Genomic DNA, 16,291 nt, shown 5'->3' on the forward strand with positions numbered 1-16,291 from the left:
ATCCATGGTCCCTGCCAGGTCTATAGACTCTGCAGAGAGCACTGCTCTCACGGGCTCATGTGTACCCTATTCTGGCGGCTTCGTTCCGTGCTTTTAGCCTCTGCCCCAGGCGTGGACTGGTTACATACTGTTAGTGGTGAGATCCTCATGTTGAAGTCAGCTTCTGTGTCCCAAGGAGTCATGGGCTGTGATCCAAGAATCCAGGGAGTAGAGTTCTCACCCTCAGGCTTAGGTGGCTCTTTGCTGCATTTTGTGTTATTTTGGAACATGATCATTCTAGTAATTCAGTCCTTTTAGAGTTGAATTCTTTTCAGAATGTTTTATTTGCCTTTTCCTGAGACTTCTGTACAATATTGTTGTTCTGAGTAACAGTATCTCTGAGCTGAGTTGCTCTAATCGGAGCTACTAAAAGGTACCAGCTTTCAATAAATTCTGATTTGGTTTTGTTTTTTAATCAAAAAAGAGGGAGAGAAAGAAAAGAAACACCACTCTCTATCAGGCCAGCCAGTAACGAAACATCCCCATATCCAGAAGCAAAGGCCTGGGAGAAGCAGGGCCTGTCACTGCGGCGGGGGCACTGCCTCAGGGGCAGACTTGCTCAGCGATGGTGCACAGTGACTGTGGGGGCTTCGCTCTGGGAACCCTTCGGTTTTATTTCTTTTTATTTTTGATGAGCAAAAAGAATAATGTTTTCAAAATACATCATTCTTAAGAAACCTGGGAGAGAAAAAAATGCCAGCGAGAGGAAGACAAAGAAAAATTAGAGGCAGTGCATTCCATATTTTAGAACTTTAGCTTTCCAGACAGTCCCATTTTGTTTTGTTTACAAATGCATCCTGTAGTACAAGGTGAAGCCAAACGGTACAAAGTCCACAGAATTGAAAAGTCATTTATATTTATCATTCCATTTTTTCATCATCAAATGTTATGAATTCTCCAAAAAGGTAACAGGGAACTGGTCTCACTTTATACACAGGGAAATTACCAAAAGAAAAATCTTGGCTCTACTGTCTCTACTTACAGAAGGTAAAACACTTAACAGAGACAGATTTCTGTTGGAGTTAGACTAGGTTTCTTTTCACAGCCCTTAATCTCACGAGGTGAGAAGGAGTGGAAGTTGCCAAGTTGTTGGCTACCAGACCCATCAGTCTGTTTAACGCTGGCTAAAAGCAGAGAATAATGGGCAAGTTACCAAGTTTCCCCTTCAGCTCTGGCGTGAATTCTGAAATTGTGGAAGATCCTCATGTAACACACACGCTGCAACTTGCATTTGCCACACAGTCCAGGGCATACAGAGCATTGTGATTCTTCACAGTCCGCACAGAGGCAAGACCAAAAATTAGAACTAAAAACTAAAGGTAGTTTAGTTTTTCAGTTGGATTTTCACTCTGGCAAAACTCAATAGCTCATACCCTCCCACCTGCCCCCACCCCCAAATCAGTTAAGTAAAATGTTCTTCCAATAAACATAAATTGAGCTTTCTCTGTTATCCATCACATTCTGCCAGTTCTTTAAAACTGGAATATGGTACTAGGTACATAAGGCTAAAGGGGAAAAAAAGCCCCAAGTGCTATATGGGTGGGTTTATAAGTAGTGAGGGGTCATCACTGCTGTCTACTTTCTCCCATTCTAGGACACAGGGTGAAGAGACCACCTGTTTCTCTCTAAAGCCCTGAAAATCAGGATCACTGAAGAGGAAATATTTGTCCTTAAAAATACACGTAGGTTCTCTGGCTTGTTCTCTTTGGCTGCTACAATTGGAGCCTGAGTGGAGCCCCTTCAAATTAACACTGGTTCTGCAGGGACTGCCCAGTCAGGGTGCATCAGACCCAAGATCAAGTCAGCCAGGAGCAGAAGGGCATGGTGGCCCTATGGGGAGAATGCCCTGTATTTTTAGTTGACTTTCTAAATTGTTCTCTATTTAGCTTCAGTCTGAGTCAGGTCTACAATGGCCATTATTTAGAAAATTCCTTAAATCAGCGAAGTAAGAGCATCAATTTAAAATATATCCAAACATCATTAAGCCTCAGGTCATAAAACTTGGTCCCTGAACTAATGGGAGTATCTTACTCATTAACAACTAGGTTAGTTCCAAACAGGCCCTACTGACACACATGATCCTTTTGTGTGGCACAGTAAATCTGGTAATAGCAGAACAACAGCATGGCTTTTAAACAGGGTAATTTTATAATTCCTTAAGATGCTGATTTGCTTCTTGTAATGTGGCACGTGGATTACAGTACTTAGACAAGGTCCACATTTACTTTAAAAGATTTCTATATTTTAATGCAAATCTAAGGACCACCCCTTTTCTTAGTTTATAGAAGATTAAAACTTTATAAAACATAAATAACCTAGTACTCTACACATCTGAAGCCCTTGTAATAGTCACTGTTTTTCCTAATTTGAAAATAACTTATTTATATATCAAACATTAGAGCGGAGTGTAAACATGGATGTCAATCACCCTTTTGGTTTCACAAATTTGCTTTTAGCTTTCATCCACAGGCGTATTTTCTGAACCAACCCATGATCTCAAATAAGATAAAATACCCTTCTTCAAAAAATTTTTACAAATATTTATTAAAAAGTGCAATTCAAAAGTTAGCTGGGCAAGCACATCACTGCAAATCACAAAAAAGGGTGGAAAACCAAAACCCCAAAATAAAACCACATGAAATACAAACAAAACAAAAAGGTTAAAAAAAAGTGTGCTGAGGAATGCACCCAAAAAGATAAGGAAATGAGAAGTCAAAGCTAGAACTCTACCCAGATGTTACTGTTCTTGCCAAGTGCAGAAGAAGGTGGTGAGGAGAAACCAGCAGCCTCCACCACTGAGTTCTGGCTCTGGGTCCAAATACTACTTTAATATCAGATTATTCATCAGGGAAGTTATAAAAATATCCTATATACATGTGCACATTTCAGGCATTTAAAAAGTCACGAGAAGCTTAAAGTTTAGTGTCTCAGCGGTTCCAGCTATTTAAACTCAATTAAAGCATCTATCATGTGAAGTTGGATTGGCTCAGTTATTTGACTGGATGATAAAATCAAGTTGTCATCGTAGGGAGAAAAAGGAACCAAGTTCACCTACACATCCTCACCGTTACCCACAGGGTAAGAGAAGTTTGGCCCAGAGCTAACCCTTTTTGTCATTACGGTTTCTGAATAAATGTAATAAATGAACTAACCACTGGCAACCCCAACCCGCAATGTAGAGTGCCCTAGGAGTGAAAGAACCGTGATGAGGACAATCAGGTATCCAGATCCATTCAAGCGTGTTACTGAGCTGTTGAGCAACAACATATGTAGGAATCACCCTCACAATGCAAGCGGCACCTCTGGGGAAGAAGCCCTGGTACGGCAACATCAAGTTGGCAAGGATCAGGTTCTGACCTCTGGTGACATCGTCAACCCCTCCCTAAGCTGTGCCAACGTAGAGTGCGCTTGCTCTTTTCAATTGCTCCCGTCAATTAAAGCCACAAGTTGTTGGTAGCCCCCAAACCCCAGGGTGATTACTTTCCATTAGTTATTCTTACCACAAAAAAAAAAATCCACCCGGAAAAGTAATTTTATCTTAGCATTTATCCCTGAAAAAATGAAACATTGCATTTTCTGTCGCAAACTGTTTTTGAGCCTTCTGTCCTCAATAATCATCAGCTCTCAGGGACTAAGAAATGCTACAGCAATGGGAAACGAAACATACCCAGAAGCTCGCATTCCTGACAGGTTTCTTTTGATGGGACGGCGGCGCACTGTCTGAGCAGGGGGAAGGGTCTGAGCAGAAGAAAAGAGCTGCCAAATGCATGGAATGAGCAACAGCAAAACACCAGTGGAGTGTGTGAGTCCCTCCTCAGCAAATGAGGTCCTGGAAGGCAAGGCAGCAGCGAGTTCTCCTCAGAACAGGACAGACGGCATGGGGCTTCTGCTGTCCAGCCACAGCCAGGAGTGCAGACATCTCTTTCCTCTTCCCACTGGCCCTTCCAGCGCTCGGATGGAGGAGCTGTGTCAATTGTGGGGTCACACGGAGAAAAGTCAGTGCAGCAGTATGTTTCCAGGATAGGAATGTGAGTAGACGGCAATGTCACACGTGCTCAGCTTCTCCTCCTCCCCTTGGTTCATATGCAGGAGGAACTCGCACCCAGAGGCCCCGCCGTCACAGCACTAAGAAGAGGATCAGCACAACCAACAGGACTGCAAAGAGGATGGCTATGGCACACCACTGGCGCCGATCTGGAAGGCAGGACATGGGGATTAGCTCTCACAGGGACTCCAGATTCCCCAAGATACAGTTACATGGAATTTATGGCACCCTTTGAAGCAGAAAAGGTGCAGAATGTGCAAATGACAGGGCCATGATCTTACACCTGCCTAGGTGCCTGATACTCTAATGCTGCTCTGTTCTTGGCCTGCACTTCACATGCAGTCACAACTCTGCCAGTCCCCTGAAAATGTCTCATAATAATTACATGCTTTGTGTCTCAAGTCTTTAATTAAAATCTGCGGATCTTAGCTCTCTGCTGGTGATTAGCATATCCTCAAAAAAGGTGTTGGTACTGGTGTTACAGATCAAAGCCTGCCTGCTTTAATCTCCCATAAAAGTCAAGTCATTTAATTAAACAATAATCACATTCTTTTCTGAATGAGCACAATGGGAAGAGGGAAAGGAGATGAAAGCTACCGTTGGTCACTTCAGGAAACAAACAGCTGAAAAAGCAAGCTCCAGTGAGACAGCATGATTAATTTCACACCACACCTAGTCAACTACGATTACTTAACTAGTAACCGTGTTAAAGTCACTTATGGAGCTCCTCTGTAAATGAAAGCGGAATGTCTTTTCTGAAACTTTCTGCCCTACCAACAATTTGGAACAGCAGTCACAGGAAACAAAGTGGCTAGAGTCCATTCAAATGGCTGAGAGCAGGGAGGCCCTGTGGGAGAGAAGAGCCTAGACAGGCCCTGGGGAGCCCTGCTGCAGCTCACAATCCTGTGGTCCCAACTCTACAACAGCTGCCCCGCAGGGCTGTTGCAAGAATTAACACCACAAACCCTGTCATACACACACTGTGCAGCGCCCAAACCTATGGCACAGAGGATGCTTCCTTAATTTGGGGACATGTAGAAAGAATGAGCAGTCTTTCCACTGATGAGTCCTGGCATCTTCCACATAGGGCCCAACTGATAACAGAATTCATTAGCCTATGAAAATGCAGTTCAACCACTAGGAATGAGTTCCATTTAAATAGAAATATAAAGACATACTGATTCACTAAAGTTTCTCTGAAAGCCCACTGATCCTAGCACACTATAACTATTGAGAATCACATTGCAAAAAAGATCTAAATCTATGAAAATAAACTCCTAAACTCTCCGCAAGGCAAAACATGTACTTTAAATTATTTAAAATATTATGGATATCAAAGTCTTAGAACTGGACAAGAGGACTACCACCAAATTATAAGTAAAGCAAGTACCTTCTAAGTGGTGGTCACCTTGGTCTACCTCAGACATGCTAAAAGAAACTCATCTAGTTAACTCTGTGAGCAGGACGAAGACCTCAGGTCCATCACTCCTTGTTCTCAGGTAGGACTGTTCCAAAGGTCTAGGGGAGGCAGAGTTGGCCTACTGCAGGTCATATTTTGAACTTGTTTAACTACTATCTCAATGGTCAAGAAAACTTGTATAGCTGGCATTCTCTCATCTATTTAAAAATGTTAAGGCCAGGCCCAGTGGCTCATGCCTGTAGTCCCAGCACTTTGGGAGGCCAAGGTGGGCAGGTCGTGAGGTCAGAAGATTGAGACCATCCTGGCCAACAAGGTGAAACCCAGTCTCTACTAAAAATACAAAAAAAATAGCTGGGCATAGTGGCATGTGCCTGTAGTCCCAGCTACTCGGGAGGCTGAGGCAGGAGAATCGCTATAACACGGAAGGCGGAAGTTGCAGTGAGCCGAGATCGTGCCATTGCACTTCAGCCTGGCAACAGAGGGAGACTCTGTCTCAAAAAAAAAAAAAAAAGGTTAAATTTTCCATTTCCAGCCAAGCATGTAAGGAGCTTAGAAGTCATCACTCTGTCCTAAAAAGTAAAAAGCTGAACAAACTGAAAAAGCAACAACTCTTCTTAGATCCATTAGAGAAGCAAGGTCACAGGGTAAACTGCTGCCCCTAAAACTGCAGAAACCTACAGGTACACACAGAGAAATCACAGCTTATCAGAGCAGAAACCCACAAAGCAACAAGCTCCATGGGAACCAGCGTCCTGGTAGAAAAACCTTAACTGTAATTGATGAGTTGCTGAAGGCTCAGTGTGGACAAGTCTAAAATTAAAAATAATAATAAAAATAAAAATTCCAGGGAGATCAAGTCAAAGGGGATCCCCACACTTCTGTGGGTTTTACCTCCAAGAGCTTGACCAGGTTCTCAGCGAATATTGGGAAAAATCCCCTCATGCTTCCAGCAGGCGGAGGGGAAAAAGAACCATTATGAAATACTCCAGAGCACTCTGCTCTAAACAAGTCTGCCCTTAGAAGAAACTAACCAGAGTCTAACTAACCTGGGGGAAGGAAAACATCCAACTCGTCTTCTCTAGCCGTCCGGTTCCATCTAACAGTAGAGTATCTGGGAAGCACTGGTGAAGTTCCCAGGGCAGGGGCAGAGACTCACCAGACGCTAAGACCTAATCACAGGACTACAGAATGCCACCGCCACCCCAACTCACTACCCCATCTTTGGTAAAGGTCTATTTACCACAGTTCCTTTTACCCAGTACATCATGTCCACTTTTCAACAAAAAGTTACAAGGCACACTAAAAGGCGAAAAGCAACAGTGTGAAGAAACTGAATATGCATCAGAGCCAGAGTCAGCTATGGCAGGAATCTTGGAATTATCAGATGAGGAATTTTTTAAAACCACTATTAATGTGCTACTGGCTTTAAAGGAAGAAGTAGACAACATGCTTACATTACATGGATAATGTAAGCAGAGACATGGAAATTCTAGGAAAGAAAAAAGAGAGATCAAAAACACTGTAACACAAATGAAGAATGTCCTTGATGGGCTCATGAGTGGGCTAAACACAGCTAAAGAAAGGATTCTGAGCTTGACAATTTGTCAACAGAAACCTGAAAAAAGAAACAAAGACTGAAAAAAGTCTCAAACAGAATATTCCAGAAATGTGGAACAACTATAAGACCTACCATAACATCAATCAAGACAATGTGGTATCAGTAAAATAGACAAACAGATCAATGGAACAGATAGTCCAGAAATATAGTCAACTGATCTTTCACAAAGGAGCAAGTGCAATACAACGGAGCAAAGAGAGTCTTTTCAACAAATGGTGCTGAAACAACTGGACATCCATGCCAAAAAAATGAAGCTGGACGCAGACTTTACAGCTTAACAAAAATGAACTCAAAATGTATCCATAGACCTAAATGTAAAATGCAAAACGATCCAACTCCTGGAAGAAAACACAGGAGAAAACCTAGATGACCTTGGGTATGGAATGACTTTTTAGATACAACACCAAAGGCATTATATATCCATGAAAGAAATACTTGAAATTGGGATGTCATTAAAATTAAAAACTATGCTCTGTGGAAGTCACTGCCAAAAAGAATGAGAAGACAAGCCACAGACTGCGGTAGAATATTTCCAAAAGATTCATCTGATAAAGGACTGTTGTCCAGAATGTATTATACAAAGAATTCTTAAAACTCACCAGTAAGAAAACAGCTTGATTTTTAAAATGGGCAAAAGACCTGAACAGACACCTCACCAAAAAAGAGATGGGGCTGGGCGTGGTGGCTCATGCCTGTAATCCCAACACTTTGGGAAGCCAAGGTGGGCAGATCACTTGAGCCCAGGAGTTCAAGACCAGCCTAGCCAACATGGTGAAACTCTGTCTCTACTAAAAACACAAAAATTAGCTGGGCGTGGTAGGGCAGGCCTGGAATCCCAGATACTTGGGAGGCTGAGGCACAAGAATCACTTGAGCCTGGAAGGCAGATGCAGTGAGCTGAAATTGTGCTGCTGCACTGCAGCTTAGGTGACAGAGTGAGACTCTGTCTCAAAGAAAGAAAAAAGAAAAAGATGAAAGAGATGGCAGGGGAGCATATGAAAAGATGTTCAACATTAGGTGTCACTGGGGAAACGCAAATTAAAACAAGAAACAATACACACCTATTAGAGTGGTCAAAACCCCCAATAGTGACAATACCACATGCTAGCAAGGATGTGGAGCAATATGAACTTCTAGTGGAAATTCAAAATGGTACAGCCACTTTGGAAGACAGTTTGGTGTTCCTTACAAAACCCAAACATACTCTTAGCATAACCATTCAGCAATCACATACCTTGTTACTTACCAAAATGAACTTAAAAACTAATGCCCACATAAAAACCTGCACATAGTTTTTTTGTTTTTTTTGAGACAGAGTCTCCCTCTGTCACCCAGGCTGGAGTACAGTGCTGACATCTCAGCTCACTGCAACGTCCGCCTTCTGGGTTCAAGTGATTCTCATGCTTTACCCTTCTAAGTAGCTGGGATTATAGGTGCGCACCCCCCTACCCCCCCCCCCGACTAATTTGCACATGGGTATTCGTAGCAGCTTTATTCATCATTCTCAAACCTTGGAAGCAACCAAGATGTCCTTCAGTAGGTAAATGGATAAACTGTGGTACATCCAGACAACAGAATATTATTCAGTGTTAAAAGAGAAATAGCTATCAAGCCATGAAAAAGCATAGTGGAAACTTAGATGCACATTACTAAGTGAGAGAAGCCAATCTGAAAAGGATTTGTGCTATATGATTCCAACCATATGCCTGCTGGAAAAGCAAAACTATGGAGATAGTCAAGGGATCAGCAGCTGGGGAGGCTGGAGGAAGGGAGGGATGAACAGGTGGAACACAGGATTTTTAGGGCAGTGAAACTGCTCTGTGTGATGCTGCAATGATGGATACATGTCATTTATACATTTGTCCAAACCCATAGGATGTACAACACCAAGTGAATCCTAATGTGAACGACAGTCTTTGCAGATGATTAATATGTTATTGTAGGCTGACTGTAACAAATGTACTACGTGATGCTGGATGTCAAGAGTCAGGGAGATTATGAGTGGGGGAAGGGAACTCTGTACTTCCTGCTCTATTTTGCTAGGAACCTAAAACTGTTCTAAAAAGTTTATTAATTTTTTAAAATATTAAAATGCTTACAATAATTTCAAACCACTTCATTAAAATTAGTTGCTATTCTTTCAGGATGAAAACAGAAGAAGTATCTGCTTCCTTCTCTAACCCCTCCCTCAACCTCACACACTCATGTCTACTCCCTTCCCCCAGGCATCTCGCCATTCTCAGGACCAGATTTCCAACACTGAATCAGATTCCCACTTTTTGGCTTTCCATCAGCCTCTACTCGCGCCCCTACCACCCTCCAATCACTTTCTCTTCCACAACTGTATTACGTAGAATTTTTACCAAGGAGAAGCATGTACCACACAAGCCAGCACAACCCGAGGATCCTCTTTTAAAGTTGTTTTCCTCTAAAGTGGCTAAGCTGCCTCTATGAAGCATGAACTAGGCAATAGGTAACCCCAGGGAGCTGTTACCCCAACAGACTTCTCAGCACTTCCCACAGAGGCTCCATGCATAGAAGGCACAGGTACTAACCACAGGGGCTTTTGTGACCAAGTGGAAAGTTCTAAGCAGCATTGCAAGCTCAGAACCTGCCTCAAAAAGTCAGAGGGAACAAAAGAACTCCAATGGTAGTTTTTTTCCTCTCTCTTAAAATATTTTCCTCCCCTAAAAAGATGAAGAGAATGTTGGAAAGTAAGAAGGAAAAAAATCTCAGTATCTACTAAAAATACTTCTGTGGGTAGGAGAATAATAAAATTAGTATCTCTCTTGGGTCACTCAAAAGAGTAAATGTAGAGTCTTGGTTGGTTTCTCCCCACGAAGCAGACAGCCATGGGGAGCGGAGACGTTCTGCCTCCGAAGAACCGTGAAGCCTGTGTGTTCGTAACGACTTAATCACACTTCACTGTGCCTCCATAGGCTTCCTTTATGTACAGGTTCGATTACAAAGCAGTGAACTTTTGCAAAAAGTATAGAGGAGAGCAGAGACCAATACAAATTGCTTGTTTGTCAAATTGAAGCAGAAAGCACCAAGCAGGAGGAGGTCCTTGGGGAGTGTTTCTTTGGGTAGCAAGCAAAGATTAAAATGAAAACACAAGCAACCTGTCAAAAGTGAAGCGCCCTTCAGGATAAATGCTCTGTTTCCTGGCTCTTTTTCTTACATAAATATAACCAAAGTTATAACACTGCTTCCCCAATTTTTCTTTTGGGAAAAAGTAGAATAAAGCATAAGCAAACTTCAGTGCTATTTATATACACTGGGCTGCTTATCACAATGCAAGTACTTTTCTAAATTATTCATACCCAGAATGCTGGGAAATAAAGACAGTGCATCTTTGTTCACTTGCTCTTCCCCAAACAAAACTGGTGCCGAAGTAGCCACTTAACTTTGTGACTAATACATACATGAGTGAGAGGCTTGGAGTTTAAACTTGCTATGTAACCCTTCATTAACCCCCATGCCCCGCTTTTTTGTTTTTAAATAGAGGGGAGAAGGTAGAAGAAGAGAGACCCCTTGGGGCCATTACAATTTTTGTTGCCTTACAATTTCTTAAAAATATTTACTAAGTACCAATAAATACATGGTAAATGCAGTTAAACAGTTTTCTTTACTGTTATTTCATTTAATCTTTACAATGACCTGGAGAGGTAGGACTCAACCTATTTTTATAGATAAGAAACGGAGCCCCAGAGAACTGTTATATAACCTGACTATGAGTCAAACTTATAAAAAGTAAACATGTGGCCGGGTGCGGTGGCTCAAGCCTGTAATCCCAGCACTTTGGGAGGCCGAGACGGGTGGATCACGAGGTCAAGAGATCGAGACCGTCCTGGTCAACATGGTGAAACCCCGTCTCTACTAATACAAAAAATTAGCTGGGCATGGTGGCGCGTGCCTGTAATCCCAGCTACTCAGGAGGCTGAGGCAGGAGAATTGCCTGAACCCAGGAGGCGGAGGTTGCAGTGAGCCGTGATCGCGCCATTGCACTCCAGCCTGGGTAACGAGCGAAACTCCGCCTCAAAAAAAAAAAAAAAAAAAAAAAAGTAAACATGCATATGTATTTAAATCTTGCCTCAAAGAGCTACCCTATTAAACCTTATAACATGTACCTGACAGCAAGAAACCAGCAGAAGAATGAGGTGTCAATAGGGGATGTTCTAATTCAAGGGAGGTGTTCTACAGCCCAGAACATTCGGATTACCTCAAGGAGCATCTCAGTTTCTCCTTCTACCAAGCCGCCCTCACCAGATAAAGAAGAGATACTGGATTTTTAAATTTAAAATATATTATTTCCCATGTAAAGAGTCACTGGAATATATCTTATACAATAATCTGAAAATTGTTTCTTCATCCTCATCCTGGTGCAAATTTGCTGGAATATTTCAGTATTGATTCAAATATAACAATTTAAAGTAGATCCATGCATGCCATCTTATTCTAAAGTAGTAGCTGTTTTTCTATCAATGAAAGAATGTTCAGGAGAAACAGTAACTTGCTTAACTGTTGTTTTAAAAAAGTTCCCTATTTCGGCAAGGAAATCTTAAAAAACCAATAAAATAAAGAAAGATTTTGTAATTGCAAAGAAAGTTACGCTACTGGGGAAAAAAAAGCTGAACACGGTAGGGGGGCACAGAGATCTTTTCCCAAGTTAAGGCTACAAGCAGAAGAAAAAGACTGCACATACCAGTCTTCCATTCTAAGGCATCATAAAAAAAATGTGCCATAACTAAAGGATCAGCCAGGCACAATGGCTCATGCCTGTAATCCCAGCACTTTGGGAGGCTGAGGCGGGCGGATCACCTGAGATCAGGAGTTCAAGACTAGCCTAGCCAAGAAGGTGAAGCCCTGTCCCTACTAAAAATACAAAAATTAGCCAGGTGTAGTGGCATGCATCTGTAATCCCAGCTACTCGGGAGGCTGAGGCATGAGAATCACTTGAATCCAGGAGGCAAGAGAGGTTGTAGCGAGCTAAGGTGGCACCACTGCACTCCAGCCTGGGTGACAGAGACTCGGTCTCAAAAAAAAAAAAAAAAAGAAAGGGATTTGCATGGGCATAACTATGAGACAACGCCCCTAGACAAAGTTCTAGAATTAAGTACAAATGCTTAAGCACCATACATACCACTGGTCATATGAGATACTTTTGCAAGTTTCTTCATCACATTGTCCAGCCGGGACTGAGTGCTCTCCAAGTCGTGAGAGAAATCTTCCAACATACTAGAGAGAAGCAGATACAGAAGGTTGCTGTAAGCACAAGGCCTTGGCAGTGCACTTGCACTGGGTTAACACGACTAGGCCTACATTTTAGCAAACAAAATAGGCAACACTGGGATTCAGGACCTTAGTCTATTATCCAGAATCCTTGGGACAAGATACTATTTTGATTTTGGAATTCTCGAGATTTAAAAATACGCTTTGTATTAGTCAATACCACCAGCAGGGTCTGGGGCAGTCCCCATAATCAGATACTTAATATTTCTGCAGAGAAAACTATGAGGAGTCACAGTTGGAGTCAGTTCAGGTGAGGTTTTTCTGTAACATAACCTTGCTGCAAATTTAAAGAAACACATTGAGGTTTTTTTTAAGAGTTTTCTAAATTTCAGAACTGCATGCAGACAAGGCAGTGTGGACCTGTCTAAACAATAACGCAAACTCAGTGCTAGTGCAATGTGGTAGAAACAATGCTACCTGAGGCGGAAAACCAGGCTTTGCCACCTGTTTACATTGCTACCTTGGACAATGTGCCCTACAACTCTTTGGGACTGTTTCCTCACCTGTAAAACAGGGCAATCCTATCAGCTCAACTTCCCTCACAGGGCTCTTGTGAGAACCAGGTAATATACTAAAGCACTTTATGTCAACATGAGTTAAGACATGTACTTTAATGAAATAATCTCCTATAAAGCGCTATATGCTTTATCATAAACCCAGAAGACCTCAGGACTAACATCCCTGATGGGGTATGTGTGAGAGTGTGTATGTGCACCCACGCATACACGAGTCTCCCCATCTGCCCTCACAGAGAAACCAGTATTTCCCACTAGGAGAACTGACTCCAGCAGGCTTACACTATTTGCTGTCCAATGTGCAGCTGGGAAAGAAAACACCAAAATACTCTTTCAGGAGTGCCTAGAAAATCACTAAATAGTCCAGACTTTTCAACTTCTGATTAGTAAATGATTATTCTGAGGCTAGACTGTAACATACCAATTAGTACTAAGGGTCTCACTAAAAAGGCTGTATTAAGTCTGACAGCATCAATGGCAGCTAGAAACTGCAGGTCTTGATCTCTCCACACCAGACACCTGACAGCTTTGCAGGATTGGGGCAACCAACTCTTCATTAAATTAACTATTACATAAACTCCTGTTGACAACTAAATAAACAAGTCTTTGTCCCTTACCTAAATTTTCAAATTAAAACATATTTATCTCATTTTAGATCCTGGCAGCATCATGGCCCTGCAGCTGGCAGGTCTATCCAGGCAGCGCCAAACACTGAAAAGCAAGAGCTACCTTTGTGCGGTGGGTATGATTTTTCTTACTGAAGACAAAATAGGCACATCACCTGCCCTTCAGTCCATGGACACTTACCAATGAAGTTGCTAGCCCAAATCTATCTCAGTAACATCTAGCAAAAATATGAGTCACGTATGCCATTTTACATTTTCTAGTGGCCACATTTTAAAAAATTTCAAAAGAAACAGGTGAAATTAATATTCTGCTGTATTTAGCCTAATATAGCCAAAATACCATCATTTCAACATGTAATATAAAAAAAAATTATTAGTAAGGCCAGGCACGGTGGCTCACACCTATAATCTCAGCACTTTGAGAGGCCAAGGCAGGTAGATCATGAGGTCGGGAGATTGAGATCATCCTGACCAGCATGGTGAAACCCTGTCTCTATTAAAATACAAAATTAGCTGGGCGTGGTTGTGCACACTTGTAGTCCCAGTTACTCAGGAGGCTGAGGTAGGGGAATCACTGGAACCCAGGAGACAGAGGTTGCAGTGAGCCAAGATTGCACCACTGTACTCCAGACTGGTGACAGAGCGAGACTCCGTCTCAAAAAAAAAGTTATTAATAAGCTATTTTACATTTGTCCATACTAAGTCTTCAAAGTCCAGTATGCATTTTACCCCGGAGCACATCTCAACTCAGACTGACCACATATCACTTACTCAACAGCCACATGTGGCTAGTAGCTATTATATTGGATAGCACAGATCTAACTCCAAATCCCATGTTTTTCCCAATTATCTGTTATTTCTATTTTATTAGAGACAGGGTCTCCTCTGTCACCCAGGCTGGAGTACAGTGGTGCCATCATAGCTCACTGCAGCCTCTAACTCCTGGGCTCAAGCAATCCTCCCACCTCAGCCTCCTTCCCTAGCACTTGGGAATACAGGTGTAAACCACCATGCCCAGCAGTTTCATGCCCTTGAAAACAAACCCCTTTACTATTGCTCTAGTGAGCTGTGGAGAGGGAGTGGAGGTAGGGGTGTGCCAATTCGCCATTTTTAACTGGAAGTCCCTCAGGCTCTATTACCCACTGCCCAGCCACGCTGCCTCATCAACAGAGAAGCTCAGACCATTAGTCCCTTCCCATCCTCAAACTGAACTTTAGGGTCAAGACCCATTTTAGGTAGAAATGAAACAGATCTGGCTACTCTAGCTTCCTCCCTGGTCTCCCTACCTGGTCCCACTACAGTGTATCATCTAAATCACACCTGATCACACCATCACTCCTAACCTCACCTCTACCAGTCTCTCATCATACTGAGCATAAGTAGTCCTACCTCCTTACCATGCTGACAAGGACTCCCCTGGTTTGTTCTCTGCCTTGAGACACATGGAACCTCTCTGCTCCATGCACGTGTAGCTGGAGCTCTCTATCTTCACAGGTGCACTTTCTTCCTCCTGGTCTACGCTCCCCACACTACCTGATTTCACACCAACTCTCACCTCACCTGGCTAGTGTCCACACATCCTTCAGGTTAAACCCCTCTTCCTCAGGGACCTTGGGCTAAGTTAGGGCTCTCCAGGCATGCACTGGCCCCATCACAGGGGCCCTCCCACTCCACTGTCATCACCTAATGACACCCCCACCACTTACACAATGTCCATTCTACCCAGCAAGTGGCAAACTCTTTGGCAGAGATGAGGTGTCCTGTCTGTTCTGCTCCCTTCTATATCCCTAGGCTTCCAGAAGGCCTGGTATAGAACAAGTGCTCACTAAGAATTTATAATGAATGGATGTGTAATAATAAACATAATATTGAGACAGGAAAGTTTCTGAAGTATCCTGGTGAACTGTTTTATTATTTTTCTCTAGAAAAATATTTATAAAATGATAAAGGTATCCTGTGGCAGTGTTTAAGAATGCGTTTTTTGCCATCAAACTTCTGAGTGCAAAAGGGATTGTTCATAAGGAAAAACAAACTGAAGTTATGTTTTGTTTTTATTTTTTTGAGAGGGAAGATTTTTCATTAACTGGAACTTTGTAACTTAAAAAAAAAAGTTACAATAATTTAAGATTCAAAGCAAAAAGTGTTTGTTCAATGTAGCGGGAGAGTCATGGGATGATAAAGTCAGCTCACATCCTATCCTCTTTGAAACAAAAATTGCCACAGGTTACAGAGGCTTCTCTGTTTCACATTCCCATTCATAACTATACTTCGAGTATCTGCTCAGAGAAATCTGTGTCTGTTTTTGGAGGTGTTTAAAAAAATAACAACTTTGCCTAAAACCTGTAGTAAAATTTAGAGTGGATTTGCTTCTTTTGGGGAGGAGAGTCTGTAAAAGAGAATTAAAAATGCAGCTACGAATAAACTAGCTTTTGGTTTTACCAGCCATGTAGCTGCCAGGCTTTTTAGGGGTCTTGTAGGATGGTTTTGCCCCTCAGTTTCACTGCAGCAAGAGGGGCATCTCAATACTCACACTGCCTGTTCCTCCAGCTCCCCTCCGATGCGCTGGGACATGTTCTTCAGCACCCCAATGCTGCCAGAGACCAGCTCCAACTGCTCATCCTGCTGTTCCACAATCAACTGGTGCCAGAGAAATGGGAAATAAGCAATTAAAATCCATCTTACCTGGTTCCAAGCCCAGCACTCTAGCAGCTGCTAGTTTCTTTGCCAACTTGGGACA

At 42.4% G+C, this 16,291-nt stretch overlaps 1 protein-coding gene across 2 annotated transcripts in view; it reads right to left on the minus strand.

Annotated features, from left to right (window-relative positions):
• Window positions 1-291: 291 nt before the first annotated feature.
• The window catches only part of STX6 (syntaxin 6), a 48,432-nt gene continuing 32,432 nt past the window's right edge, over window positions 292-16,291 (minus strand). For both annotated transcript variants that reach the window (XM_021668035.2, XM_064370500.1), the window contains exons 6-8: window positions 16,085-16,191; window positions 12,265-12,359; window positions 292-4,233 (exon numbers count right to left, since the gene is read on the minus strand). In XM_021668035.2, the coding sequence (XP_021523710.1) occupies window positions 4,157-4,233; window positions 12,265-12,359; window positions 16,085-16,191 (279 nt within the window). In that variant the 3' untranslated portion in view covers window positions 292-4,156. The remainder of the gene's footprint in view (window positions 4,234-12,264; window positions 12,360-16,084; window positions 16,192-16,291) is intronic.

The sequence above is a fragment of the Aotus nancymaae genome, unplaced genomic scaffold (genome assembly GCF_030222135.1).
Source record: "Aotus nancymaae isolate 86718 unplaced genomic scaffold, 86718_ANA_hifiasm-v0.15.2.pri h1tg000108l, whole genome shotgun sequence".
In the NCBI taxonomy this organism is placed as follows: domain Eukaryota; kingdom Metazoa; phylum Chordata; class Mammalia; order Primates; family Aotidae; genus Aotus; species Aotus nancymaae.